General features: G+C 34.6%; 1 protein-coding gene across 3 annotated transcripts in view; it reads right to left on the bottom strand.

Moving 5' to 3' along the window:
* The window catches only part of P4ha1 (prolyl 4-hydroxylase, alpha polypeptide I), a 64,276-nt gene that overhangs the window by 21,295 nt on the left and 17,133 nt on the right, over window positions 1-25,848 (bottom strand). For 2 of the 3 annotated variants that reach the window (XM_005389997.2, XM_013516757.1), the window contains exons 5-9: window positions 23,121-23,258; window positions 15,332-15,571; window positions 13,417-13,613; window positions 9,704-9,880; window positions 5,995-6,065 (exon numbers count right to left, since the gene is read on the bottom strand). In XM_005389997.2, the coding sequence (XP_005390054.1) occupies window positions 5,995-6,065; window positions 9,704-9,880; window positions 13,417-13,613; window positions 15,332-15,571; window positions 23,121-23,258 (823 nt within the window). Of the gene's footprint in view, window positions 1-5,994; window positions 6,066-7,033; window positions 7,105-9,703; window positions 9,881-13,416; window positions 13,614-15,331; window positions 15,572-23,120; window positions 23,259-25,848 lie in introns of all 3 variants that reach the window. The other variant, XM_005389998.2, reaches the window with a different exon arrangement.

Below are 25,848 nucleotides of genomic sequence, written 5' to 3'. Positions count from 1 at the left end.
TCTCCAAAAAGATATAAAATGTCCAAGAAGCATATGAGAAGATGCTTGGTATCATTAATCATTATGGAAATACAAATCAAAACCACTACGAGGCCAGGCATAGTGGTGCCCGTCTACTAGTCCCAGCTGGCTGGGGGGCAGGACAAACACTTGATCCCAAGAGTTCAATGCCAGCCTGGGCAACATGGTGACACCCTATTTCAAACAAAACAAACTCCTCCCTCCAAAAAAAAAAAAAAAAAAAACACAATGAGATATTACTTAACTCCTACTAGATGACTATGTTCAAAATGAAAGATAATAAACTGGGCACAGTTGTGCCCACCTGTAGTTCGAGGCCAGCCTGAACTACATAGCAAGAACCTGCCTCAAGAGACAGACAATAATGTGCTAACATCCCTACAGAAATCAGAAACCTGACACAGCACATTGCTGGGGGCAATGTAAAATGGTACAGCCACGCTGGAAAACAGCCTGGCTGTTTCTCAAATGATTAAACAGTTACAATATGGACCAGCAATTCGACTTCTAGGTGTATATATCAAATTTAAATGTCTGTTCCTACAAAAGCTTGTACATGAATGTTCACTGCAGCACTATAGTAATGGAAATTTATGTATATCTTTGCATATTTGTGAGATTATCCCTGCAGGATAAATTCCTAGATGTGGAATTGCTCAATGATCTTTATTTTTTTATAAATTGTCAAGTTACCCTGTAAAAATGCTGCAGTGATTATACCTGCCCATTTCATAAGATCCTCGCCAGTATCAATCTTTTTATTTTTTGTCCATCTTTGAGACAAAAGTGGTTTTAATTTCTTAACGTGTTTTCATTTGCATTTCTTGTTATCATAAAAGAACTCAATAAAAGGTTTGGGTGGAGCAGTTCAAGCCAATGATAATTATAGGTTTAAAAGACTGTCATCTTACGGTGGTTCTGTTGTCATTGCAGCAGAAAATGATTCTACTGCTGCATGGGAAGTCCTTTCACTTACTCTGACTTTTACATGAAAATCCAGTAAGATTCTTCCTAACTATAGGACCATATTCATTTAAAGCACTTTATTAATCTGGATCCCACTCTTAAATCATTACTGGTAATCTGTCTTCAGTGACCTTATTGTAAACCTACCACGTAGTCTATGAATTTAGTTCTAAATGTACATTGTTGTCACAGTGCTAAAAATCCAATAGTGACAATTATACTGTAATTTATGTAAACTGCCTATTCTTCTCTGCATTATATCAAGTCCCCAAAAATCGAGGTTTCTGCCTTCCAGTACCCACTGCTTTAATTAAGTTAGAATCTAAAGTCACAGCATTTACTTTAACAGGAAAAATAATTAGAAAATCATTTCTTTGGTATGCACAACTATAACAGAAAATTTCAACCAAGTTATTCAGTGTTTTCCCCATAAAACACATATAGTATTTAATACAAGGAGAAAGAAAAAAACCCTCTTCCTTCAAATAACTGTATGTATGTGTATGTGTGTGTGTGTGTGTGTATATATATATATATATATATATATATATATATATATATCCCTAACTTTCATTAAAAACTATTGGAAAATGGGACGAACAAGGGAGGAGGGAGAGGGAAAGGAAGGAAGGGCTAAGAAAAAATAGAAGAAAAAAATGTAAACCATGCTTTTGTAAGTAAGGAGGGGAAGGCCAGCTGTGGTGGCACACACCTGTAATCCCAGCACTTGGGAGGCTGAGGCAGAAGGATTGCTGTGAGTTCAAGGCCAGCCTGGGCCATAAAGTGAGTTCGAGGCCAGCCTAAACTGCATAGCAAAACCCTGTCTCAAGAAGACAAGAAATAAACAAACAAACAAATAAATGAAGGGAATGAGAAATAAAGATGCAAGATATATTATGTACAGGGATACAAATTCCCTATGATGAATGTTACTATATATGCTAGTTACCAAGGGCAAAATCTCCAATAATTCCTTTAGTGCTCAGTCTTGGATAATTTTACAGTAAACCTGTAAAGATCATCCATTTCATTTATTTCAGTCTGAGAACCACTGTTCAATCCAGAGGAGAGCAGCGTTGTCAAAAGCTATGTCAATTTTTAAAAACCTGAAATCATTCAAAACTATTTGTATTTGCTTATATATTATAAAATACAATTGGCTGACCTTGAACAACATAGCCCTAGCTGGCCTCAAACCTGGGGCCACCCTTCTGCCAAAGCCTCCTGAGCACTGGGATTACAGGTGTGAGCCACCACGCCCAGCAGTTAAACAAAATCTTATGCATAAATATCGTATTTAGGAAATCATTACTTTAGAATAAAAAAATGAAAACCATTTGTAAGAATAATTCACCAAAATCAAAGGAGCTTTTCTACTACTTTAAACAGACTATTGTTAATTTGTATCATTATACATATTACTTAACTGGATTTTACCAGCTAACCTAATGAACTGTCTTTTCAGAGCACGTAATTCAATGTTTATCTTTCAAAAGCTAAAACTGCACTTGTTTAATCTAGCCAAAGTTACTAGCTTTTCCATTAACAAGCTGTAATTAATTTTTAATGTTTTTTGTTTTTACTATTAGAAAAGACAGAAATGACTTGCAAAAAGTTAAAATAGTTGTTAATATAAATAAAAACCCAGGCTGGCCTCAGATTCCCAGGCTCAAGAAATCCTCCTGCCTTAGCCTCACAGCAGGATCTATCACACCTGCCTTAAACTTTTGCTTTATGCTCTTTAAAAAAGTAAAGAATCTCTACATGTAGTTTGTCAAAGAAAGTTCCATTTGCTGGGGTAAATTTTTACTGAAGCTTATGTAATCATTCAGAAATTTCTCTAAACAGAGATATTTTAAATTCTCTTCTGGAACTTTGTTCAAAATACAGATGTTCCCAAAGCAAAAGGGATTAAATTAACTGACATCAGAACACATAATTTTCCATTTTGCATTTGAGATGGTCTTTTATTAAAATTTATAAGGGAAATATATGTCAACATAGCTATTAAATTCTGAAAACAGTAAAAACTTTATTGTTAAAATACATTCAACATTTTAGGGTTAAAGTTCCTTCATAAACAGGGCACAGCAGCACATGCCTGCAACCCCAGCTACTCAGAAGAATCTCAAGTTCAAAGCCGGCCTGGGAAACCAACCTGTCTCAAAATATAAATAAAAGAAAAAGGAGTGGGATGCAGCTTGCAATAGAACACTTTGCCTAGCACAATCCCCATTACTACAAAAAAGGGGTTTGATTTTGGAAGAGAGTAAAAAATAACACTGTAGAATGGGATGGAAAATAAGCTCAGGCTTACCTTAGAATCAGAGTTACAGTGCTCCAAAGCACTGCACATCATATCTCAAAACAAATCTGTCCACACTGGTTTCTAGAAAACCTTACCAACTATTAGTAACCCTTACAGGTAATTGTGCCTATGATTAAATCAAAATCATACTATGGCAAATGTAAGTTTTCTTTATGTCTTCTGATAGGTTCAGGACACTCTACTCCAAATATAGCACCTTGAAATTTCAGCAAACATCAGAAAGAGGAAGGTGTCTCAGATCTTCTTTCCTCAAGCAGGCCATAAAAAAATTCTATGACCTTCCTCTGAAATAGAAGGTAAGACTTTCATTCCAGAGGTGCCCTTCCTACTCCCAGGGGAAGGGAACAGCACCATCCTCTGAGACACAGGCATCAAGAAGTATCTGAACAAACAGGATTGCTAAATGCCTTTCACTTTATTAACATTAGATCACACCCTCTGTCTAATCATACTTTTGAATGACAGCATAAAAATACAGATTTCTCTGAGTTTTTTTTCCACTCTTCATTTCTAAAAGCTCTCTGCCAGGTGAAACTTTGAATTTGTAGATTTTTCTCTTATTATTATTATTTTTTCAGGATAGGGATTTCAGCTGAGGAAAGGGTTTCACTTAGTGAAGGGTGAGAAAAAAACTTTTTCTTAACATGGCAAGAGATCAAGGGGTGTATACAGCACAGACAGAAAATTAGAATATATATACAGTGATGTTTAAGGTTTATATATCAAGGACATGTGATTTCACCCCTAAAAGGGTAAGAGAATACTGAGTCCATGCAGTACTCTGTGTAGACTTCATAATACTTTTGCTATGACTTACAGCAGTAATCATCACATTTTTGAGAACTGGACCAGGTGGCACATGCCTATAATCTATCTCAGCACCATGGAGGCTGAAGCAGGAAGATCTCAAGTTCCAGGCCAACCTGGGTTATACAGTAAGTTTAAGGTTGGCTTTAATTACATACAGAGACCAGGTCTCAAAAAAACATTTTTTTTTCCTTTGAGCATCTCCTAAAGTACTTGTTAAAATCTATGTACTTCTTCCATAATCTTCTAGCTAACTGAAGTTTTTCTAACCTAGTTTGAAATGATTATATATTGTCACAATGAAAATATTGGTAATTTATGGAAAATAATTATTTTTTAATGTATCCAGTGGAATCTAAACACCATAACAACAAAAGCAGATAATCCACCATTATCTGCTTTAAAATATAAGCAATAAATCTTAATACTCGAAGATTTTACATCATTTTCTTTTTTCCCTTGAACTTGAATTTTCTTTCCATTCTTATCCTAGAACAGTGGTTCTCAGCAGAAGTGGAAGGGTAGAGCCCCTGGAGGTGAATGCAGGCAACGTTTGGAAACATTTTTAATGGTTACACGTGAAGGAGGGATGCTGGAACATCTGCAGGTACCAGAGACGCTGCTAAACACCCTCAGTAGCTCAAACAGCCCTCAACAACAAAGAATGATCTGATTCAAAAGTCAGTGTTCTGAGACTGCGAAGTCACCTCTTAAAGTGATACATTTATTTGTAAATAAGGAGGGGAAGGGGGTTCAAGGGAGAGGAGGGGAATTGTGAAAGGAAAGAGGAATCAAGATATACCATGTACAGGTAAAATTCCCTATGATGAATGTAATCATTATGCATATCTAAATTGTACCAATAAATGTAATAAAAATATTAAAGGAAAAAAATGATATATTTTTATACCTGAAAGTCTTCTACTCATCACCTTATATTTCTCTAAAATAAAAATATTTATATAATTGACAAAAATACAGATTTTCTATATCATAAAGGCCTGTTAATAATGTTATTACAATTATTAGTACACATTAATCTAAACAAGATTGATTAAACCATCACTATCAAATATAAAAAGAGAAAATACATTTAAATGTTCCTAATGAGATGGATGGGGTTTATATTTATTTGAATTAGTTGTTTTATCTGTGGGTAAATATTAAGTTTAAAATAAAACAGAATTGGGCTGAGGATGTAGCTCAGTGGCACAGCACCTGCCTGGCAGGCATGAGGCCCTGAGTTCAAATCCCAGGACCAAAAAAATAAAATAAAATAGAATTTACTGCAATGATATTTCTATTTTCATATTCATAAGTAGAGAATCTTTTCATATGAATAAGTCAATGAAAAAGGACTTCTATAGTAATAATGTCACAATTCTGTGAGCTCTTCCTAAGTTATGTACCTGAGTTATACACCATGGTCTATTTTAAAAATTACTTTAGTGATCTATCAGCTAAAAACCTAGAGTATCTTCAAACATTGCTAAATCTGAAATTTGAAACTGACTGACTTATACAGTCCTTCCTCAAGGAAGTTATTTTCTTCATATCGACAGCTACTGGAGACCCAGAGGTTTTAACCCTGGCTCTCCAGCAAGGCCTCGCTCCGTAAAGCGTCTTTGGGAACTTCTTTTCCTTCAGTATGAGCTCACTCAGCAGAGTTTAAAGAGCCCCACCAGGCATTCTGTAACCTAATAAAGTACTCTGGCGGTCTAACTCCCCATAACCATGTCTGTTTATTAGTTCATCATGAAAATTCAAGCGCTGGTGTCTTCAAATACCTACATCTAACAGTTTGGGTCTCCGAAACCATATCATGAACTTTGTGGAAATTAGACCCAAATATGACTCAAATTCTACCTTACCTCTTAGATACTCTGTATTGTGCTGTGGTCAACTTTCCAGTCTCAGGGTCATGTACTGTAGCTCGGCTCAGCTACAAAAAAAAAAGAGAAAGGACAAGGACTTACTCTAGTAGCAGGCAATTTGGGGCTTTTGTTGTTTTGTTTTGCCAAGCCACAGGTGATTGGAAGGATTCAGGCTGCTCTGGATGGCAGGTAATGGTTTCAAATCAGCAAGAATGTTTAGAGAGGTGGCAGTAAGAACAGCCACTGCCAAGTTGAGAAAAATGGGTTGACAGATTTTGGCTGTAGGTTTATTGTCCTTTCACTTTTTTTAAGAAAAGCATTTGAAGCTTTATGTAAATGATACATAGCACTGGGTTTCACAGGAGCTTTCCCAGATCTAGAAGTTAAATGTTCTTTAAAATTTGGGGGAAAAATTAGTCAGAAGTTCATTTTTTAAAAACAGATAAAACTTTTTTTCAATAAGCAAAGTAAAAGACAACTAAGTTCAACAAGGAAGTTTTGGAAGACTGAATTCAGAAGTACAATTCTTTCCATTGCCAACTTCTGAGTCAGCAAGCTTGAAAAAATAAAACTCCAACAGAAGGAGTACAGATTATTCCATAATGACAATGATAAGACATACCAACAAATGCCAGGATCACTGCAACCCTTACAAACGTGAGAATTGCAGAAGCACAGACTATTTTCAGATTAACCAGGCTGCTACTTTTTATTTCCCCCTTTGACAACAAAGGGGAAAAAGAAAACAAACGTCAGGCTCTTTCCTAGATATCCAATACTTGATCTTAAAAACAAAAAGCATATTAATTTGCTAAACATAACAGACCAGTTAAAGATTAAAAACAGAACTTCTAGTTAAAAGAAAAAGCCTGTGAAACACAAAGCAGTTTATCCATGCGTTATTCTGTTCATGGGTAAAGTGGTGATTTGAGCTGGAGACTGAAAATGACCTATTTCCCCTAAATGAATAAAAATTCCTGTAGGATGTACAAAACACTCATTAGAGGGCAAAATATGCAGCATACACATCTCTTACCTTTTGCTAATTCTGTAATGTACCGTCTCCAAGTCTCCTGTTATTGGGTTTGAAATGGTGGCTCGCCTCAGCTGTGAAGCCAACCATCAAAATAGTTGCATTACAAGACAAAACATGAATCACATTTATCCAACCAGTCAGAATTCTGGTGTTTTGTTTTAACAAAGGAAGGTGAATAGAGGAAATAACTCCATGTGTTTCCAGTCACCTTGGGTTGAGCCATGAAAGCCAGTTGGTTTTTAGGTATTGTGTTTTGTTTTGGTACTGGAGACTAAACTCGGGGTCTTTGCACTGAGCTACACTCCCTAGCCCTTTTTAAAATTTTTTTTGAGACAAGGTCTCACTAAGTTACTAAATTGTCCAAGCGGGGCTCAAATTTGTGATCCTCTTGCCTCAGCCTCCCAGAGGGTTGGAATTACACTGTGTACTACCATGGCTGGCTAAGGTTTTTACATTTTTTTAAAAAATGCCATTTTTGTATTACCATGAATAGAGGGTATATTTTAAATTTCTGAAATTTTAAAATTTCTTCCAGTAGTTAAGAGGATATGATAACAAAAAAAGAAATTTCTAAAATTTTAAGTGTAAATTGTAACAACAGGAATGTAATATAATTGATGATCTATTCCAAAACCTCTAAGATTAAATTAAAATTATTTTTAAGTTAGAACTGTGAACAAAGGTTAATACTACTGAAAATTATTTTGAGGTCAACCTTTTCTCTCTTTAAGATATCCACTCAATAATATATCTGGTAAAATAATCTTGGATTGAGCAGAAAGGCAAATAAAAATAATTCATCAATGTTTAAAAGAACAGAAAAGACATGACAGCCAAGATAATAATTTCAAACATTTTTAAAATTTCTGACGTTAACAAAAGTATGAAATTTAAGGCCACTTAACTTATTGATCACAAAATAATCTAAATTGAGGAACCTCCTCTCACGACTGAAGTCTTTAAATCCAGAGACTAATTCTGAATGAAAACAGTAAGGTTCTGGCTTATGAACATTCGAGCTGCACACTTTGACAAGTGCACTGTGTAAGTCTCACTCTGTCAGACTTTGGAAAAAACGTCAACTTATGAATGTTCTACTAAAATGCAACTTGTTCGCAAAACAATTTGGTAAACTAGGTTTACCAACCACAAATAAAGGATTCAAACAAGAATATCAGAATATGATATCAGTAGCATTCTGCTTGGGAGTTCCTTTGAACAACACCCACACGTATTAGACCAGTCTTTTGCATTTATCATCTTTCTTTAATAAACAAAGAATATCAATAGCAAAAAGCAGTAAGATTTACTATGCAGTACAAATATCTAGATAATTAAAATATTTATGTTACAACAAGGGTTGGCAAACCCAAATTCAGCTGTCTGTTTTCAGAAATAAAGTTGTACTGGAATGCAGCCACCCTCATTCATTTTCATATTTTCTTTGGATGCTTTTACATTACAATGACAGGCTGAGTAGCTGTGATAGAGACCATATGGTTTGCAAAGCCTAAAAAATTCTTACTATCTTGACCTTTACAGAAAGAAATTACCAACCCCTGAGTAATGACAGCAAAACTAAGCTTGGCATTGATTTAATAGTCTCTTTAGGAAAGTGACAGTGGTTTGTATTTTACTATCAATAAGGTGAACTATTTTCTTTTAATAAGAAGAACTATTAAAAGCAAGAAGATGAGGGGAAAGGCAAGATCAGAAAGGGTTGTCTTTCCCACATTCTCTCACAAAGAAGAATCTCTGTGCGGAACACGAGTTTACAGAATTGGGCTTAACCCACATTAGACTATTTTTCTTAGTAAGATAAATGACACAGCTTGAAGTCAGAAAACTGTGATGTCACCACTTAAATATTAGCATGATGCTTGTGCCCAATTATATTTTTCTATTAAAATATTAATGTACCTAAGAAGGAATAAAAATACTTCAACAATTCCTTCAGATAAAACTATAGAAGATGCAAAAAAGTTGAGCTAGGTATGTAGCTAAAGAATACTGCTTGCCTAGCATGCTAGAAGCCCTGCATTCAATCTCCAGCACCACACACAAAAAAAGAAAGAGTTGAGCTTAGCATGGTCTCTGAGATTAAGGTGACAAAATATATAGAAAAGTTATTCAGTAAGACAGTGAAACATTTTTGTGAAGTGTAAATAAAAATCTCATCTATGACTTTCATAATTCAGTGTTTAATGCCCAGTTTTAGGGCATGCGATTTGTGACAACAACAAACTAAAAAAAAACCGGCACACATAAAACAGCAGTAGTATCTCAAACTACCTGTAGAGTTACTGCCATATCAGTTGTCCTCTCTGTTATCTTACAGATGAAAAGCTGGCAGGCCAGGGATATAGTTCAATGGCATAAGTGCCTGCCTGGCAAGCGCAAGGTCCTGAGTTCAATTCCCAGTACAAAAAAAAAGGTATATTACAATTTAGGAACTTGGGGAAACCCTGTTTCAAAACTTAAAAGACAAAAAAAAAAAAAAACCAACAACAACAAAAATTGTCTTTGGGCCAGAGATATAGCTCAGTGGCGCAAGCACCTGCCTGGCAAGCGTGAGGTCATGAGTTTGATTCCTGGTACCAAAAAAAAAAAAAAAACAGATGAAAAGCTGATACAAAGGTACAGGAAGTTGAGGGGAAAAAAAGAACTTACCCTTGGTTTTGCTAGGTCTTTGACAATTTCAATTTCTGCATCAGAAATAATATCATGGAAGCGAATAATACGAGGTTTGTCCCACTCATCCTCCTGTTTGGCTGGAGCCAGAATAAATTTAGGATTTCGGTTTCCATCATGGTATCGGCAAAACAGTTTTTTTTGTCTTCGAGGAGTCTAAACATTAAGAAAATGATATATAAATTATATATATACAAAACACATATGCACATGTATAATATACACATACGTACATATATATGTGTGTGTGTGTATTTACATATATATATATTTATGTGTTTGTGGTATAGGGGACTAAACCAGTGGGCCTTTGTGTTTAGGATAGCTCCAGCCCTTTTTCTTTTAAATTCTGAGACAGGGTCTTGCTAAGTTGCCCAGGCTGGGGTCAAACTTCGGATCTTCCTACCTCAGCCTCCCAGAGTTTTGGGATTATAGGTGTGCACCATCACACTTGGCTACGGGCAATATTTTTAATATGTATTCCTATGCAAACACAAAACAATTATCATGTTTGCATACACATAGGGTATCTCTGGAAGAACAGACAAGAAGCAGTACCCTGCAAATATTTTGTATCAAATAGAGTTTTCAGGATTTAAAAACTTTTATTAACAATTTTTTTCTGGGAGAGAGACAGAAGAAAGGAGAAAAAAGGTAAAGTTTCTCTTTTAAGTCTTCACTCATCTGGAAATGGGAAACAGGAAACAATGAGGTGCTTATGGAAATATGAAATGAATGCCCAGCATTGTTCCAAACTTCAAAAAGTGAAAGTTTCTAAAAGGGGAGAAAACAAAACACCAAAACCCAGGTTTCCCTACTATACCCTACAGTTAAATGCTTATGGCAAAAAAGGAAATATTAACAGCAAAGGTGAGAGCGAAAAGTTATTAAAGAAGCCAAGTAGTTTTAATACGGGGTATATAAAAATACTGTAGAGCTGTCAACAAAGCAAATAAATGTTCCCTTCAATCATCTGTTATATACATAGGTTAGTTCACAGCTAATTCTTCTCTTTGCCATGTCCTCTCTCCACGGTCCTGGAAACAAACCCAGGGCCTTGTGCATGCTCGGTGAGAATTCTACCACTGAGCTCCACCACCAACCCTGGCACTCTTCTCTTGATTAAATAAGTATGTCATTTGTGAAACAAAAGGAAAATGCTCAAAAGTAAAGGGCAACTGGGGTGTGGGAAAAGAGAAGAGAAAGAAGGGGAAATTATGTAAGTATGTATATACAGAATAGCTAACATAGTTGTACTACTGTCTTCTATTGCTCTACAGAAAAGAACAGTTAATGATTACTTGTTTGATCCATCTTATATGTCTCTATTTATTTTCCTGAGAAACCACTTTCAAGATATCAGTAAGTAATACAACAACCATTGTTAATTTCCTACAACTTTGTCTGTAACTGTTTTGTTTGTATTGTTCTTATGCTATTTTGTAAATGGATGTCTGTTTGTTAACATTTTCCTTCTTTTATTTTTTTTAAATAAAAAAATAAATGTCATATACAATAAGTATGTCATTATACAGGACTATAATTAGCTTACTTACTAAGTAATACAATAAAACAAATTCATTCACATTTATTCTCCATGCATTTTACCTGGAATCAAACCCAAGACTCTATATCAAATAAGTATTTTATACAATGATGAAACGGATTGAACCATTTGAACAGAAGGATACTCCTTTGATTGTGGGCAGAACTGACATGTGTCACAACAAACTGATGCTGGATCCTGTTTTGTACTTATAGTTCTATTTTGTTTTCTTCTTTAAAAGTTATAAAGGCAATTTTTAACAATCTGTTTACTTCTGGAAATTTGAACAGTATTTAATAGCGTAGACTACTCAATTTTTTTTAGGTATGATAATGGCCTTGCAGTTATTTTGAGCCATTTATTTATTTATTTAGGTTTTTTTGAGTTCAGGTTGGCTTTGAACCCACTACACAGCCCAGATAGCCTCAAACTCAAGGCAATCCTCCTGCCTGAGCCTCCGGAGTGCTGACATCACAGGCATGTGCCACCATACCCAACTCAAATCCTTATCTTTTTTTAAATTTTTTTATTTTTTTATTTTTTTGTTTTTTTTCCAGTACCGGGAATCCAAACTCAACCTCACGCTTGCCAGGCAGGCACTGTGCTGCTGAGCTAAATCCCCAGCCCCTCAAATCCTTATCTTTAAAAGATATACACCTAGTTTAGCTTTAGAATGTCACCCCAAAGGCTTGTGGGTTACAGGCTTGGTTGCCAGTCTGTGGTGCTATTGAGAGGTTTGTGGAACCTTCAAGGAATGAGCCTCATAGAAGGCCATAGGGCCTGCCCTTGAAGGGGATACTGGGATATCTATCATGTTTTTCACAAGGTACACAGCTATGCTCCCCACACCTGCCATGATATTCTGCCTCACCACAGACCCAAAGCAATGGAGGGGAAACCACCACACACTAAGACCTCTAAAAGTGTGAGTCAAAATATATTTTTCCTTCTTTTAAGTTGTTTATGTCAGGTATTTTGTCACAGTAACGTAAAGCTGACTGGCACACACTAAGTATTTAGAAATGAAATGAAAGTTTAATGAGTCTACCGGTGTTATTATCCTTGAATTTACTCATAAACTCTCAAAACAAAAACAAGCATGTTCTGCTAAGAGACCATGAACCTAGCTATCAAAAGTGTCAACAAAGATATGTGTGTGTTTGCTGTTTGTGGTCAGGCTGTCAACAGTCATCACTATCAAACTATAAAGCTCAGCTTGAGTTTGCTGGCAGTGAAGAAAATTTTGTTTGGACACTAGTACCACATCATAGTCCTTTAAAAAAAGGTTTCATGGGCTAGAGATGCAGCTCAGCAGTTGAGCATTTGCCTTGCAAGCAAAAGGCCTTGGATTTGATCCTCTGTACCACAAAAACACAAATAAACACGGTTCCATGGTCAATTTTGGTTATGTATATATCCACAATAATGCACATTATCATAAAAAGACTCTGAAAAGTCTCAAAGCTAAACCAAAACCTGTAATCAACTTTAACAGACTTGGAACATTTTGAGTTTGGATTTAAGATCTACTGATATTCTAAAGAGGTGGCACTCTGAAACATAATTATATAAATATAAAATATATAATAGAGGGATATTTACAGATATATTTGGGTCTTTTAAAGAATAAATGTTAAAGTTAAAATCTGCTGACCATCTACATTCTGAGTATTCTTTAAACATTTCACTAAGGAATCCTTTTAAGACTAAATAGGAGCAAGACCACAAGAGATTACTGTATAGATGAGTCTTGTATCTCATAAAATCAATTACCAATTATTATTTCTACCTAGGACTAATAAATTCCCTTTGGAATTAAATATAAAAAGAATTATCAATTCTTTAAACTTACTTGATCCTTCACCCTAGAAAATAACCTCCTTTTGATCTGTGAACAGGATATTACCAAAAATGCATATAATGGTATATGATTCACACACTTTACATTAAAACTATTTTACTAACTGCAGCATATTGACTATGACACTGACACCAAGCTAATAAGGAATACAGTAATATTTAATGGAATCATAATTTTTATCACATAGGCTTAAATATAAAAGAAATCTGATTCTCTCTACAACTACGTACGAAACACATACATACACATTCATGCACATACGCACAATTGACTTTTCCACTTTACCATTTTGATACCCTCCCCACGGCACAGCATTTCGTACTTCTGTCTCTCTGGCAGGTAATCCACAGCAATCCCTTTTCTCCTTGGTGTGCTTTCCTGATCAGACTGGTCACCTGAAGCAGACTTATTGGCATCTTTTTCTTTAGCCATTATATACTCAAAATATTTTAAGTTACCATTAGCTCTCTGATGTTCAGGATCTATTTGAAGAGAAATAAAGTATATCCGTGGGTAAGTTAACAATTTTTCAAGCCTCTTGAGTATACAGGGGACCATATGCTTTGTCCTCCAAACCAGGATGCTTTATAAGAGTAAAACAGGCCACTAACACAAATTATTATATCAAAAATGGATGTAAACTAGGACTATCCCAAGTAAGCAAGAACATATGGTAGCCCTATGTAAAAACAGTTCTAGAGATGGAAAGAGCCTTTTATTTCAAAGTTGCACTATTGCTTCTACTTTGAGAACTTACTAGTCAACCAGAGAAACTATGTTCACTTTGATGTAAAATGAGTCTTAAAAATCTTACTTATCCTACTTCTTTTAGGCAATGGGAAGTATTTTTCTAAGACTGAAAATTAATCACCATTGTAAAAACAAAACATACATACTTCAAAAGCAACCTTTAGCATAAATACATTATAAATACAGAACATATTTGAGTGGATTTCAGCCCCAAATTTCTAAGAAAGACAGAAAGAAGAAACTAAAGATGTAATTTTCAAATAAGCCAGAATCCACTAACTCAAAATTACTAGTGATAATTTTTAGCTATGCCACCCATCTGAGAAAAAAAATCCAAACAACCACACACACAGATAACAATAAAAAAGGCAAAACAGTAGTAGAGACTTCACTCGTGATATTAATTGAAGTGTTTGGGAAATGTAACTCAGATGATAAAATATTTCTTGTCCTTCAGATACTGTTCACAATATATACTGTGATATACAATAAAAACTTAATTTTGTGAAAGGAAAAACTGTGCAGGGAAGAAGAATGTATACTATAATAAAATAAAAATTTGTATGTCTTTGGGTAATTGCCTTATGGATGGATGACTTCTGTATCTTTTTGTTTTAATAAATGTTCTACAATGAGTACAAACTATTTTTTAAATTGGAAAGAAAACTAAAAAAAAAAGAAAAAAAGAAAAAAAGAAAACTCACTGGAAAATACTAAAAGAAAAAAAGTTATTTGAATTAGTATCTTTTAATTTATCAATTCACCCAACTAAAAAGAAACTATTTATCAAAAGTTCACTTGCAGATGATCAATCCTTTTGAGTTGTTTCATTCTCCTGACATAATGAATATTCTGTTCATAAATTAATTTTTAAACTTTTAAGGCTTTATTATACAGCAAAGGCCAGCTGAACTTATTGTATAAATTCTTATCTCCATCTCCGAAGATTATGATTTAGAAGCAATCAAGGAAATTTTCATTTCTAACAAGTATTCAAGTAATTCTGATATATGTGGTGTCTGGACCATACTTAGAGAAATTCTACATCTCTGTTCGAAGCACAAGTGGTAAAAGTCTCACAAGATACATTTTTCAAACATTTGAATATAAAATATAATACACTAATAATACTCTTCAGAAGAAAGTGATTTAACAATTCAGACACATTTTTGACTGAGTGAATTAGCTAGGTTATATTTAATCTGGAAATTTCAGAACACAGAGTGGAGGAACATAGCCACTATGGCAGTACTAACCATGTGAGAAAAATCAGTTGCCATTTACCTTGAGAATAAGCAGTGAGAAAATAAAATGATAAGGCTCTTGATTTCTAACAAATAAAAAGTATTGAAGGTATATGGATGGATGGATGGATGGATGGACGGACAGATACACACACACATAATATATAACCCCAATATAATTATAACCGTAAAGTCAGATAACATACCTAGTTCAAGAAGCTTCTTTGTGAGCAGAAGGGCCTTATCCAGGTCTCCCTGCTGATATACGGCATAGCTCAGATAATCTAGCACAGAGACCTTGTCCACGGTGGCCACCTCACCCTCATCCAGCTGCCTCAGGGCTTGTCCCATCCATAATTCAGTGTGGTAATAGTCTGCTTCTGTGTAGGCCACTTTGCCCAACTCAAAGCAGTCCTCAGCCGTTAGGAAAGATTTGTGTTTTACTCCTATGAAAAGAAAATGGAAAGAACTTTCAGAATCTTCATACTACCACATACTTACTTAGGACTATACAGTTTTCAAAGTGCTATTTCACTTTTATTTGAACTTTACAACAATCAGCCTGCAAGGTAAGGTAGCATGACCAAGAATCACATAGTTGGTATTGGGTGATGTGGCACCCGAAGAACCCATGGTTTAGATTATCAGACACTGTACCAAAATGAAGTGTCAGTTACACTGAAAAGTGCTATTCTCTAACACAGCAGGAATCACCACAGCAGATACATCTGTCTTACTTCTAACCAACAATCTAGACAGATGAATGTAAAGAAAGAAAAGGAAACCTATCAACTGATTTCCTTTCTTTTTAAACTACAATAATGACATATAAAATTTAAGTACCAGAGCTCATTCACCCATTTAAAAGTCACTAGTAATATATTTAGTATATTTGTAGATGTACACAACAATCACTACAATCTAACTTTCAAATATTTTCATGACCTCAAAAGGAAATCTTGTCACCATCAGCAGTTACTACCTATTACATCCCCAACTCCAGCCTAGATAACCACTAATCTACTTTCAATCTCTAAAGATTTACAGCACTATTTACAGTACTTTCCCATATTCTATTTTTCTGAAATTTTACATTTATTTTATAGTACAGTACTATTTTCGACATTTTATATAAATGGAATCACACAGTATATGGTCCTTTGTGACTGATCAATGTATCTCAGTGTAACGTTTCCCAGGCTCATCTGTGTCGCAGTACACTTTTCATTGTTGAGCTATAGTTCACTCAGTGGATGTATCACAACTATCTGTTAGCTGATGGACATCTGCATTGTTTTCACTTTTTTGGCTTTTGTGAATAATGCTACCGTGAATGTCTGTATGCAAGTTTTTGTGTAGACATGATTTCATTTCTTAAAAACATATACATATATATACACACACACACACACACACACACTCATATATATACAGAGAGAGAGAGTGAGAGAGAAAGAGAGAGAGTAGTGAAACTGCTGTGTCCTATGGGAACTCTACACTTCACATTTTGAAGAAATGGGAAAATATACTGAGAGGGGAAGCAATGTCAACAGGTAACTTTGCTTTTGAAAAATTCAGCAGTATGAGACAAGAATACTAACTTCATACTCAAAAGTTGATACTACTATTTTTCAAGTATTTCTTTAAGAATTACCATTAGGGATTTGAGAGAACATTCTCATAGAAAAGATTTTTGCAGATGAACCAAATATAACAGCTAACAAATATAACAGCTATAATAAGCTAACAGCACAGAATTGTGTAGGCACTATGTCAAAACAATGGAATATTTTTCAGTAAGATAACTTCAACTATCATATAGAAAAGCCACAATAGTCTAGTCAGAAATATGTCAAAATGTTAAACTGTTACCTTGTTGGACATATTACTAGCTTCCTAAATCTTTAAGTCTTTTTAATTTTTCCAAAGGAACAATTAGTTTGATAAGAACAAAGAAAAATAGGGAATTACAGAAAGAAACATTTTAAAAAGTAACTCTGAATGATGTTCACAAAATCATAATTATATACCATTCCTTGCTTTTTTTTTTTTTTTTTGCTGCACTGGAATTAAGCCCAGGACCATATGTATGCTGGGTTGGAACTCTACCACTGAGCCCCAAGTCCATCTTTATAAGAATAAATCAGGGGCTGGGGATTTAGCTCAGCGGCACAGCGCCTGCCTGGCAAGCGCAATGTCGTGAGTTTGATTCCTGGTACCGGAAAAAAACAAAAACAAAACAAAACAAAAAAAAGAATAAATCAGTTCAGTTACTTGGAGATTTTAAAGGCCTGAGCATTTCATATTGTTTTCAGGTTGCACAATACTAAATAATAAAGAATTATTTCTGGATAAGATGTTATGAGAAAAAAGCATCTGATATATAACACCTAGCAAGCAAGATAAAATAAAACAATTATTCATTTATACTATAGCCAAGTTCATAAGAACTGTCTGGTGGCTCTGGAGGCCAGAATTAGAAACTTAGAGGTCTGATTTTTAACAACCAGAAGGAGACGGGATGAAAGCCTCCAGACCACTCCAAGAGACAACTGGTCTTGAGAACGCAATATAAAGCAAAACCTTGGAAAAATTACATCCTGAACGAAATAATGAGCTTTAAAACACTGTCAGCTGACAAAGAGAAACTACATAAAAATTTATGTTTCTCAGAGTCAGTTCCACAGGCATATCCTCAGGGAAGTTTTAATTTCAAGTTTACATTGTCTCAATGGTCTGGGAAACTAAAGCCAAGAAATTAACTAAAGTGATCCCGGGTTGGTAATATTATTATAGGACATCTAGCATAAACAACATTTATACTCCAGAAAATGTGCCCTTTCCCCAAACTTTGCAATTTTTCCTCAGATGACATCCACTGAAGCAGCACACACAATCCAAAACTACAAAGCATGCGACAAAATAAGCTACGACAAGCAACCTCAGCAGGAATTATCAAAAACAGTACCAGACCTTCCCTTAGATTTTCAGATACTGAAGTTAACAGATTAAGAATACAAAGTAATGGATTAAAATATTTAAAGAAATACAAAAACAAAAGATGTGAACAATAAAGATACCTGCTACAGTTTGGATGTTGATTGTTCCCCAGAGGTCCAATCTTAAAGGACTCGGTCCCCAGGGTGGCCTAACTGGGAGTCTGTGGACCCTCTAGGAGGAGGGGCCTAGTGGGAAGCCCGTAGGTCACTGTGAGTGTGCCCCTGAAGGGGACTGTGGGGCTCCGGCCCTTCCTCTTTGCTTCCTTGCTTATCAGGTAAGCAATCGGCTTTGCCTTGTGCTCCCTGCTATTGCCCTCTGGCACCCTCACCAGAAACCCAAAGCTGTGGATCCACCTAATCTTGGATTGGAACTTCTAAAACTATGAGCTATAATAAATCTTTTCTCTTTGATTGTTTCAGGTATTTCATTATAGTAATGTGAAGCTGACTAACAATGCACTATACAGCACTCAGCAGATTTGACTAAGGGGGCAGGGGTACTTCCAGCAATCCTAAGTACAGGTTGAGCATCTCCAATACAAAATCTGAAATGCTCCAACATCCAAAGCTTTGTAAGCACTGACACAAGATGAGTGGAAAATTCTGTATTTGACCTCAGGCAACAAGTCACAAAGTGCAACTGTACTAAAAATACTGTAAAAATTTATCTTTAGAGCTATATGTAAAGATATATATGAAACATAAATAAATGTCACATTTAGACTTCATTTTTTGTCTTTTTTGAGACAGGGCTTTGCCATGCAGTTCAGACTGGCTTCAAACTCACTTTGTATTCCAGGCTAGCCTCAAACTCACAATGATCCTCCTGCCTCAGCCTCCCCAGTGCTAGAATGTCTAGACTTTAGACTTGGAACCTATCCCCGTGAGATCTCATTATATACATGCAAATATTTCAAAATCTGAAAAAATCCAAAATCCAAAGCACTTTTGATCTTGATTTCTAGTCATTCATTTCAGATAAAGGATATTCAACCTGTATGTTCAGTGCTATTAAAAACTCACTGGGCAGATTTAAAAGTAGATCAAACATAATAAAAAGAGACTGAATCTAAAATAAACTGCCCAGAATGCAGCAGAGAAGAAGTAAACATAAAATGCTAGTTTTAAAAGGCAGGAAGAAGAAAATAAATATAAAATTTAAAATATGCACCAATCTAAATTAAACTGTAAAGACTGGCAAAAATCTTGTACTTGGGAGGCTGAGACAGTGAATTCAAGATCAGCCTGGACTACAGAACAAGACCCTGTCTCAAAACAACAAACAAAAAAAACACACAAAAATCTCAAAGTTGACATATTTTTTGGTAATGCTACGGGGGAAATTGGTACTCATATCCTGCTGGTAGAAATGAAAAATAATATCTTGGGGAGGGTACTAGGACAACATTAACAAAATTACCTACTCATTTTCTCTTTGAACCAGTGAGACCACGTCTAGAAAATTATCTGTAAAGGTCAGTTAGCAAAAATACAGAATAAATATGCACAAGGTTATTAGCAACATAATTTTTTTTTTAGCAGAAAAAGACTTCAAATAAACCAGATGCTCATTATTTAGGGACCTGTTTAAATAAACTATGGAGCCTCCACAATACATAGTAACATGCCGCTGTAAAAATAAGTATCATAGTAAAACACCAAAGTTAATAATATTCACACCATGGTACCTTCTGCATAAATGTTAAGAGAAAATATGAGTACATATAATATACATTGACTTCTTTTTTAAAAAGAAACTATGGAAAGAGAAAACACAGTAAAATGGTTGCATACAGGAATAAGGGCAGAGACTGAGAAGTACAAGAATGAAAGCGAGAATTCTGTAAATGCACTCAGTATAGACTGGATGGTGAAAGAATATGAAAATTTTATATAAAGACAAAAATCTAAAGAAAAAAGGCAACAATACCTAAAAATGGAGAAACAATACAGAGATAATTGAACCCAACTGTAGAATATGTTGAAGGCATAAGCATGCAGAGAAATGAATTATTTCAAGAGTCTTCAAGACAGTATTTTGACTAGTCATTCTGGTATGATATATACTAAGGACTAAAAAGTACTGCATGCAGTGATCAATGTTAAATATTAATAATGAAAGTACTATTCTTTTAAGTTATTTTAGTCATATTACAGATAATATAAAGAGGTTAATATCATTAACAACCAGGATTTTCTTTTTGTTTATTTGTTTTTTGGTTGTTTTTTTTTTCTGGTACCGGGAATTGAACTCATGACCCTGTGCTTGCCAGGCAAGCGCTGTGCCACTGAGCTAAATCCCCAGCCCAACAACCAGGATTTTCAACACAAAAGAGCTATCAGTATAAACTCTGCAACCTTCTTTTTCAATTGGAACTAATCTGAACTCACATAATTCCTACCTCTGTTCATTTAAAAGACCTGGAATAAATTACAAACTCAACTACAACCTGCCTGTAGCTAGACTCTGCTTTTTAAATGACATTCGGGCTGGGGATTTAGCTCAGCGGCAAAAGTGCCTGCCTGGCAAGCACAAGGTCGTGAGTTCGGTTCCTGGTACCGGAGAAAAACCAAAAAAAAAAAAAAAAAAATGACATTCCCTGTTAAAACAAATCAAGGCTCAGCCAGGTGCTATGGGGCATATGCCTGTAATTCCAACACTCTGTGAGGCTGAGGCAGGAAGATCACAAGTTCAAGAGCCTAGCCTGGGCAACTTAGCAAAACCCTGTCTCAAAAAAATAAAGAAGGGGCTGGGTTCAATTCCCAATATAACAACAACAATAATAAAAATCAAGGCTCATTATTAGATAAATGCCTGATTCCTACTCTGTTGTAGAAATTTGTTTTTAAAAAACCAAAACACAAAAACTGTGCAGCAAAAGGAGGAAATTTCCTTGCTATCAAAGAATACTTCAAAAAGTCATAAATGATAAATTAGTCTGAAGAGGCTCCCTTTGGCTAAAATGCAACCTTATGTGCATCAAAATAAATAATGAACATAATGTATTGAAATACTGTAGAAAAATACTGTGTATAAAAATCCAAGAGAGGAAGTCAATAAGCAGATAAAAAGATGAGAAAAGATTAATATTCTATAATGAAAAATAACTCTACATTTCTTAGAATATTTTATTTTCAGCCATTCAATATCGAAGTCTTACTAACTGATCTCTCTCAGAGGACCCAGTGATTTTCCTAAGGCTAAACACAGCCAAAACTTGGGTTAAATAATATTCAATATTGGAATGGGAAGATAAAGTTTTTTTAAAAGAGAATAATAAAAAAAGAACAATAGCAAAATACCAACAACACAGACAAAAACAAAGCAAAGCAAAAACAACAAAAATGATACAGGGTTTCAGAACAAAATGATAGGAATTAACAGTAGGTGTTATATTACATATTGTTATCTTCAACGAAGTTGCTCAGATTACCAGATGTAAGAATGCAAGATTGATCAAACCATTAAAGAGCATAAAAAATAAAACCAAAAAAAAAAAAAAAACCACATTAGAAATGATATATAGTTTCACTAGACAAGACGGTAGGAATTCACCAATGGTTGTTATACTGTTGTCTTCAGATCAGTTATTCAGATTACCAGATATAAGCATGCAAAATTGGTCAACAAGAAAAAAAATTAGGCATTAATTGTTCCTTTCAATAAACCATTAGACTTCAGCAGCACAGTTATCCCAGCTATCCTTCTATATACAAATATATATTTTCCCTTCCTTCTTCCTTTCTTTTTCTCCTTTCCCTCAGCCCAGTTGTTCCTTCCTTTGAGCAATTTCTTTCCCTTTCATAGTATCTATTATATATTTTGGGTTTTATTTACTCTTTCAGGTTCTTACACTAAGATAAAGTTTTGAATAAAATATAGAAAACTAAATGAAACTAATTATTCCCCCAAAAAAACTTGCCTCTTGTGTTCTCTATTTTGTTAGATGGACCCCACCTAGTTGTTCAAGCACAAGAACCTGTATCAAGTCCCTCATCAGACTTCAGCATGTGCTTCCCCACTGATAATCTGTATTTCTCTCCAAATGCACTAGATACTGCTATCACCTCTTACTTAAATTTCTGCAACATCCCCCACCCTTGGTTCTTTGTCCTATAACCCAACCCAATCTCCAAAAGAAAAAGATTATCAGATGGGTGTAGCTCCGTGGTATAGTTCTCTGGGTTCTAGCTCCAGCACCACCACCAAAAAAAAGCTATAATCTTATCAAAAGTGTTATAAGGAAAGCATTAGTACAAACACAAAATAACACTTGCAAATCTGTTCATTTTTGAAAATCCAAATTAATGCAATTATTCTAATTTAACAGTAATTTAACTTAATATTATGTTTAGTTTTCATCACTTGATACCTCCTGAAATGAAGGGAGATGAACCAGGAAAACAACCTGATAAACAATGCACACTACTCTTTTTCTTACTGAGAAAAACCCATTTCAGTACGAACAAAGAGGTAATATATTTTATTTTTCCAGTTAACAATGACAGGACATATTAATGGTAGTAAACCACAGACTCACAGAAAATATCTAAGATGTAAATTATCATGAAATCAGATGTAACTTTAAAAAAGAGAAGTTTTGCCAAAAATAGAAGCAGAATGTTCCATCCTATAGAACACTTTAAACATCTATGCATATCCTAGTAGATCTTGGCTTTTAATTACTGAACACACAAATGGTATAAATTTTATTGTAGATACACAGATAAGCAGTATCAGATATTCTTTTTAAAATCTGGAAAAATGGTTGTTTCTTTTACTCATGCACTAAAAATTGCTTATTTAAATTAGCTCCTATAAATATAAGCTCAAGCTAGAAGCATATCCACCACTATTAAATTCTATAGAAAGGGATGGTTCTTTTGTAACCAAAAGCTATGAAAAAAACTCTATAGCTTTAAGTTCTTAAAATAAGTCTTTCCATTGTTCTAGTGGACCGAACAGGCATTTCATAGACTGGAGAAATTATCTTACCTGGGAGATTACCCTTTGAGATGGTATCTGTGTCCAGATTGTAGGTGTCCTGGAGACGCAGCAAAGCTTTGGCTGCCCCAACCTGATCTTCATCATTAGGAAAGTACTGTCTCTGAATGGTCAGGTTAGAGATAAACCCTTGAAATGGAAAAAAACAGGATAAAAAGGGACTGTAAAACCTCACACGCTTCTACCCAATACAGAATCTTTATAAGGATTTTTCAAAATCTTATCATTTTCAGCTATACCACTGAAGTTCTACAAGTTAGTCAAGAAAAAATAAAATCTATTGACTTAGTGTAACATATATCTAACTTGTTCAATTTTCCCAAATGCTTTCTAATTTTAAATAATCTGAGGTCATTGCATAAATTATATTAGTCAGTAAAGATCAATTAACATAACTCACTTTTGCACAACACAGCAAGAAACAAACAGTGCATCCACTAAGCTTGAGATGAACATTATTGGATTTTAAAATGACATTCATTAGCCACCAATTATACTTTCAGATAACAGATGGTAAATAAAACTTGTGCTCTTAAAGTTCTCTTTTCTTCTTGCATATACCACATATTATATCAATATGTAAACATATACATTTTGATGAAATTCTTCAGAGAGAAAAAAGTGTTAATTATATATTTAATTTACTAAAATACATATAATTACTAAAATATACTAAAATAAAATACATACAAATATATTTAATTAGCAAATACAGTGTTCATTAGTTAAGATTTGCTTACATAAAACCTAATGTTAATTTAAGAGAGATTTATATAAAATATAGCAAAAGTCACACTAACAAATTACTGATAACTATATAATGTCTAGGAGAATGGATGCTACATAACTCCTTAACAAAAGCAAACAAAAAAGTGATTAAGGTTTTAGTAATGTCAATGTCACCACTGTAAATAAAAATTAGGCATGAGACCTCTCTCTTTTCCCATTAACTTTTGGTCAGCTATTTGTACTTTGACCAGCAAACAATCAAGCATTTTTATTTTAATGGAAATGTACAAAAGAAACAACTAGCTGGAAAAGGACTAAAGTTCACATGAAATATTTTTAAGTCTTAAGATCAATTCTCAGTAAAAATTTCCACATGAACTTTACAACCAAGGTTTATACAAGTTTGTAATATTTTTTATGCTTAAAAACAAAAATCCAAGTTACTTAAGTCCTCTCTAATAAAAACAGAAAAAATATGTAGTGAGGGATGACTACCACAGATTACAACACCAAAATCTCAAGGTTCACATTATAAAAGACCTGCACAGGTCTTTACTTCAGAATGAATGAATGAATGAGACTGGGGAGAGAGAAAGAAAAGGAGAGGGAGGGATGAAAGGAAAGGGAGAGAGGAAGGAAGGTTAGAGAGAGGCAGAAAGGGGGAGGGTAGAAAAGAGAGAGAGGGAAAGGATTGTATTTCCTTAAAAATGTTCTCTGGGTACAGTATTTATACAGTAGAGAAAATAATCATAGGCCATCTCCTATAGTGAGTAAGTATTCCTAAGTATTCACCATTACTTTTCAAGGTTCCTGTCTTATGCATAACATAGGAGTCCCTGCTTACCCAGAGAGGATACATTACAAGTGGTTGCCAAAATCATGGTTACTGCTGAAGCCCAGACAAACTGTTTTTCTTATATATACATATACAAATTTAATGCCTATCTTATGTAAACACTTAACAGGTATTATGACCATAATTTTTGTAATCTGAAATACAATAGCAAAACCAACATGCATTTTTTTTCCTTCACAATTTCACAGATAGAAGATTCATTCTTACCATAGGTCTTAGCAACCTCAGCATACAATTTTTTCAACTCTAGCACACAGGGTTTTTTTTCTTCTTTCCTTATTGAGAATTTTCATTTTTTTCACTTAAAGAAAATATTTTATGGCTTATCTTTGATACATCAAATTGCCATCATCATTGTACCATGGCCATCAGTCAGTAAAATAAGGGTTGCCTGAGGACAAAGTACTTTGAAAATGATCTGACAGATGAGAAGCTACTAAGTAACTGGAGACAGGTTGTGTGTACAGCACAAGTATGCTGGACAAAGGGATCATTCACATTCCAGTAGGAAAGCTCCAGGTTTTATCGCGCTATGCGGAAAGCCACATAATTTAAAACTTGTTTATTTCTGGAATTTTCTATTTACTATTTTTTTAACTGTGGGTAAATGGAACTGCAGAATGAAAAACTATGGATAGGGTAGTCAAGTATAGTACACTGTCTGAAAACAATGGTAAGCTATCCTAGAGTATTTTATTTACACAGCCAGCTCAGCTCTCTCCCTCTTTTTTTTTTTCCATTTTCATTGATGCAACAAGTATTTCAGCCTCTACTATACAGTAAGCTTAATCCCTGTACCTCCTTCAACTCCAGACTCTTTTGTTCTATTAATACTATCTAAAACACCCCAACACTCCACCTACAATCTTATTGTTTCACTTAGAAAGACAATTATTGGTATTTATAGTCTGTTTTTTTTAATTTAGTGCCTACATTGACTAAAACAATCCTAAAACCAAAATACTAGGTAGAATACAGCAAACACTTCTCTTTATAATACCACTCCCAGTATTTTAAAAACTGATTGAAAATAAAGACTTACCCATTTTTTTGTTTGTGCTACTGGGGACCAAACTCAGGGGCACTCTACCACTGAGCTACGTTCTCAGCTCTTTCTTTTTTTTTCTTCTTCTT

This window comes from Chinchilla lanigera, unplaced genomic scaffold (genome assembly GCF_000276665.1).
Source record: "Chinchilla lanigera isolate Chin_1 unplaced genomic scaffold, ChiLan1.0 scaffold00036, whole genome shotgun sequence".
Taxonomy (NCBI): Eukaryota; Metazoa; Chordata; class Mammalia; order Rodentia; family Chinchillidae; genus Chinchilla; species Chinchilla lanigera.
Note: the sequence above shows the minus strand (reverse complement) of the source record. Positions and strands in the feature narration are given on the sequence as shown.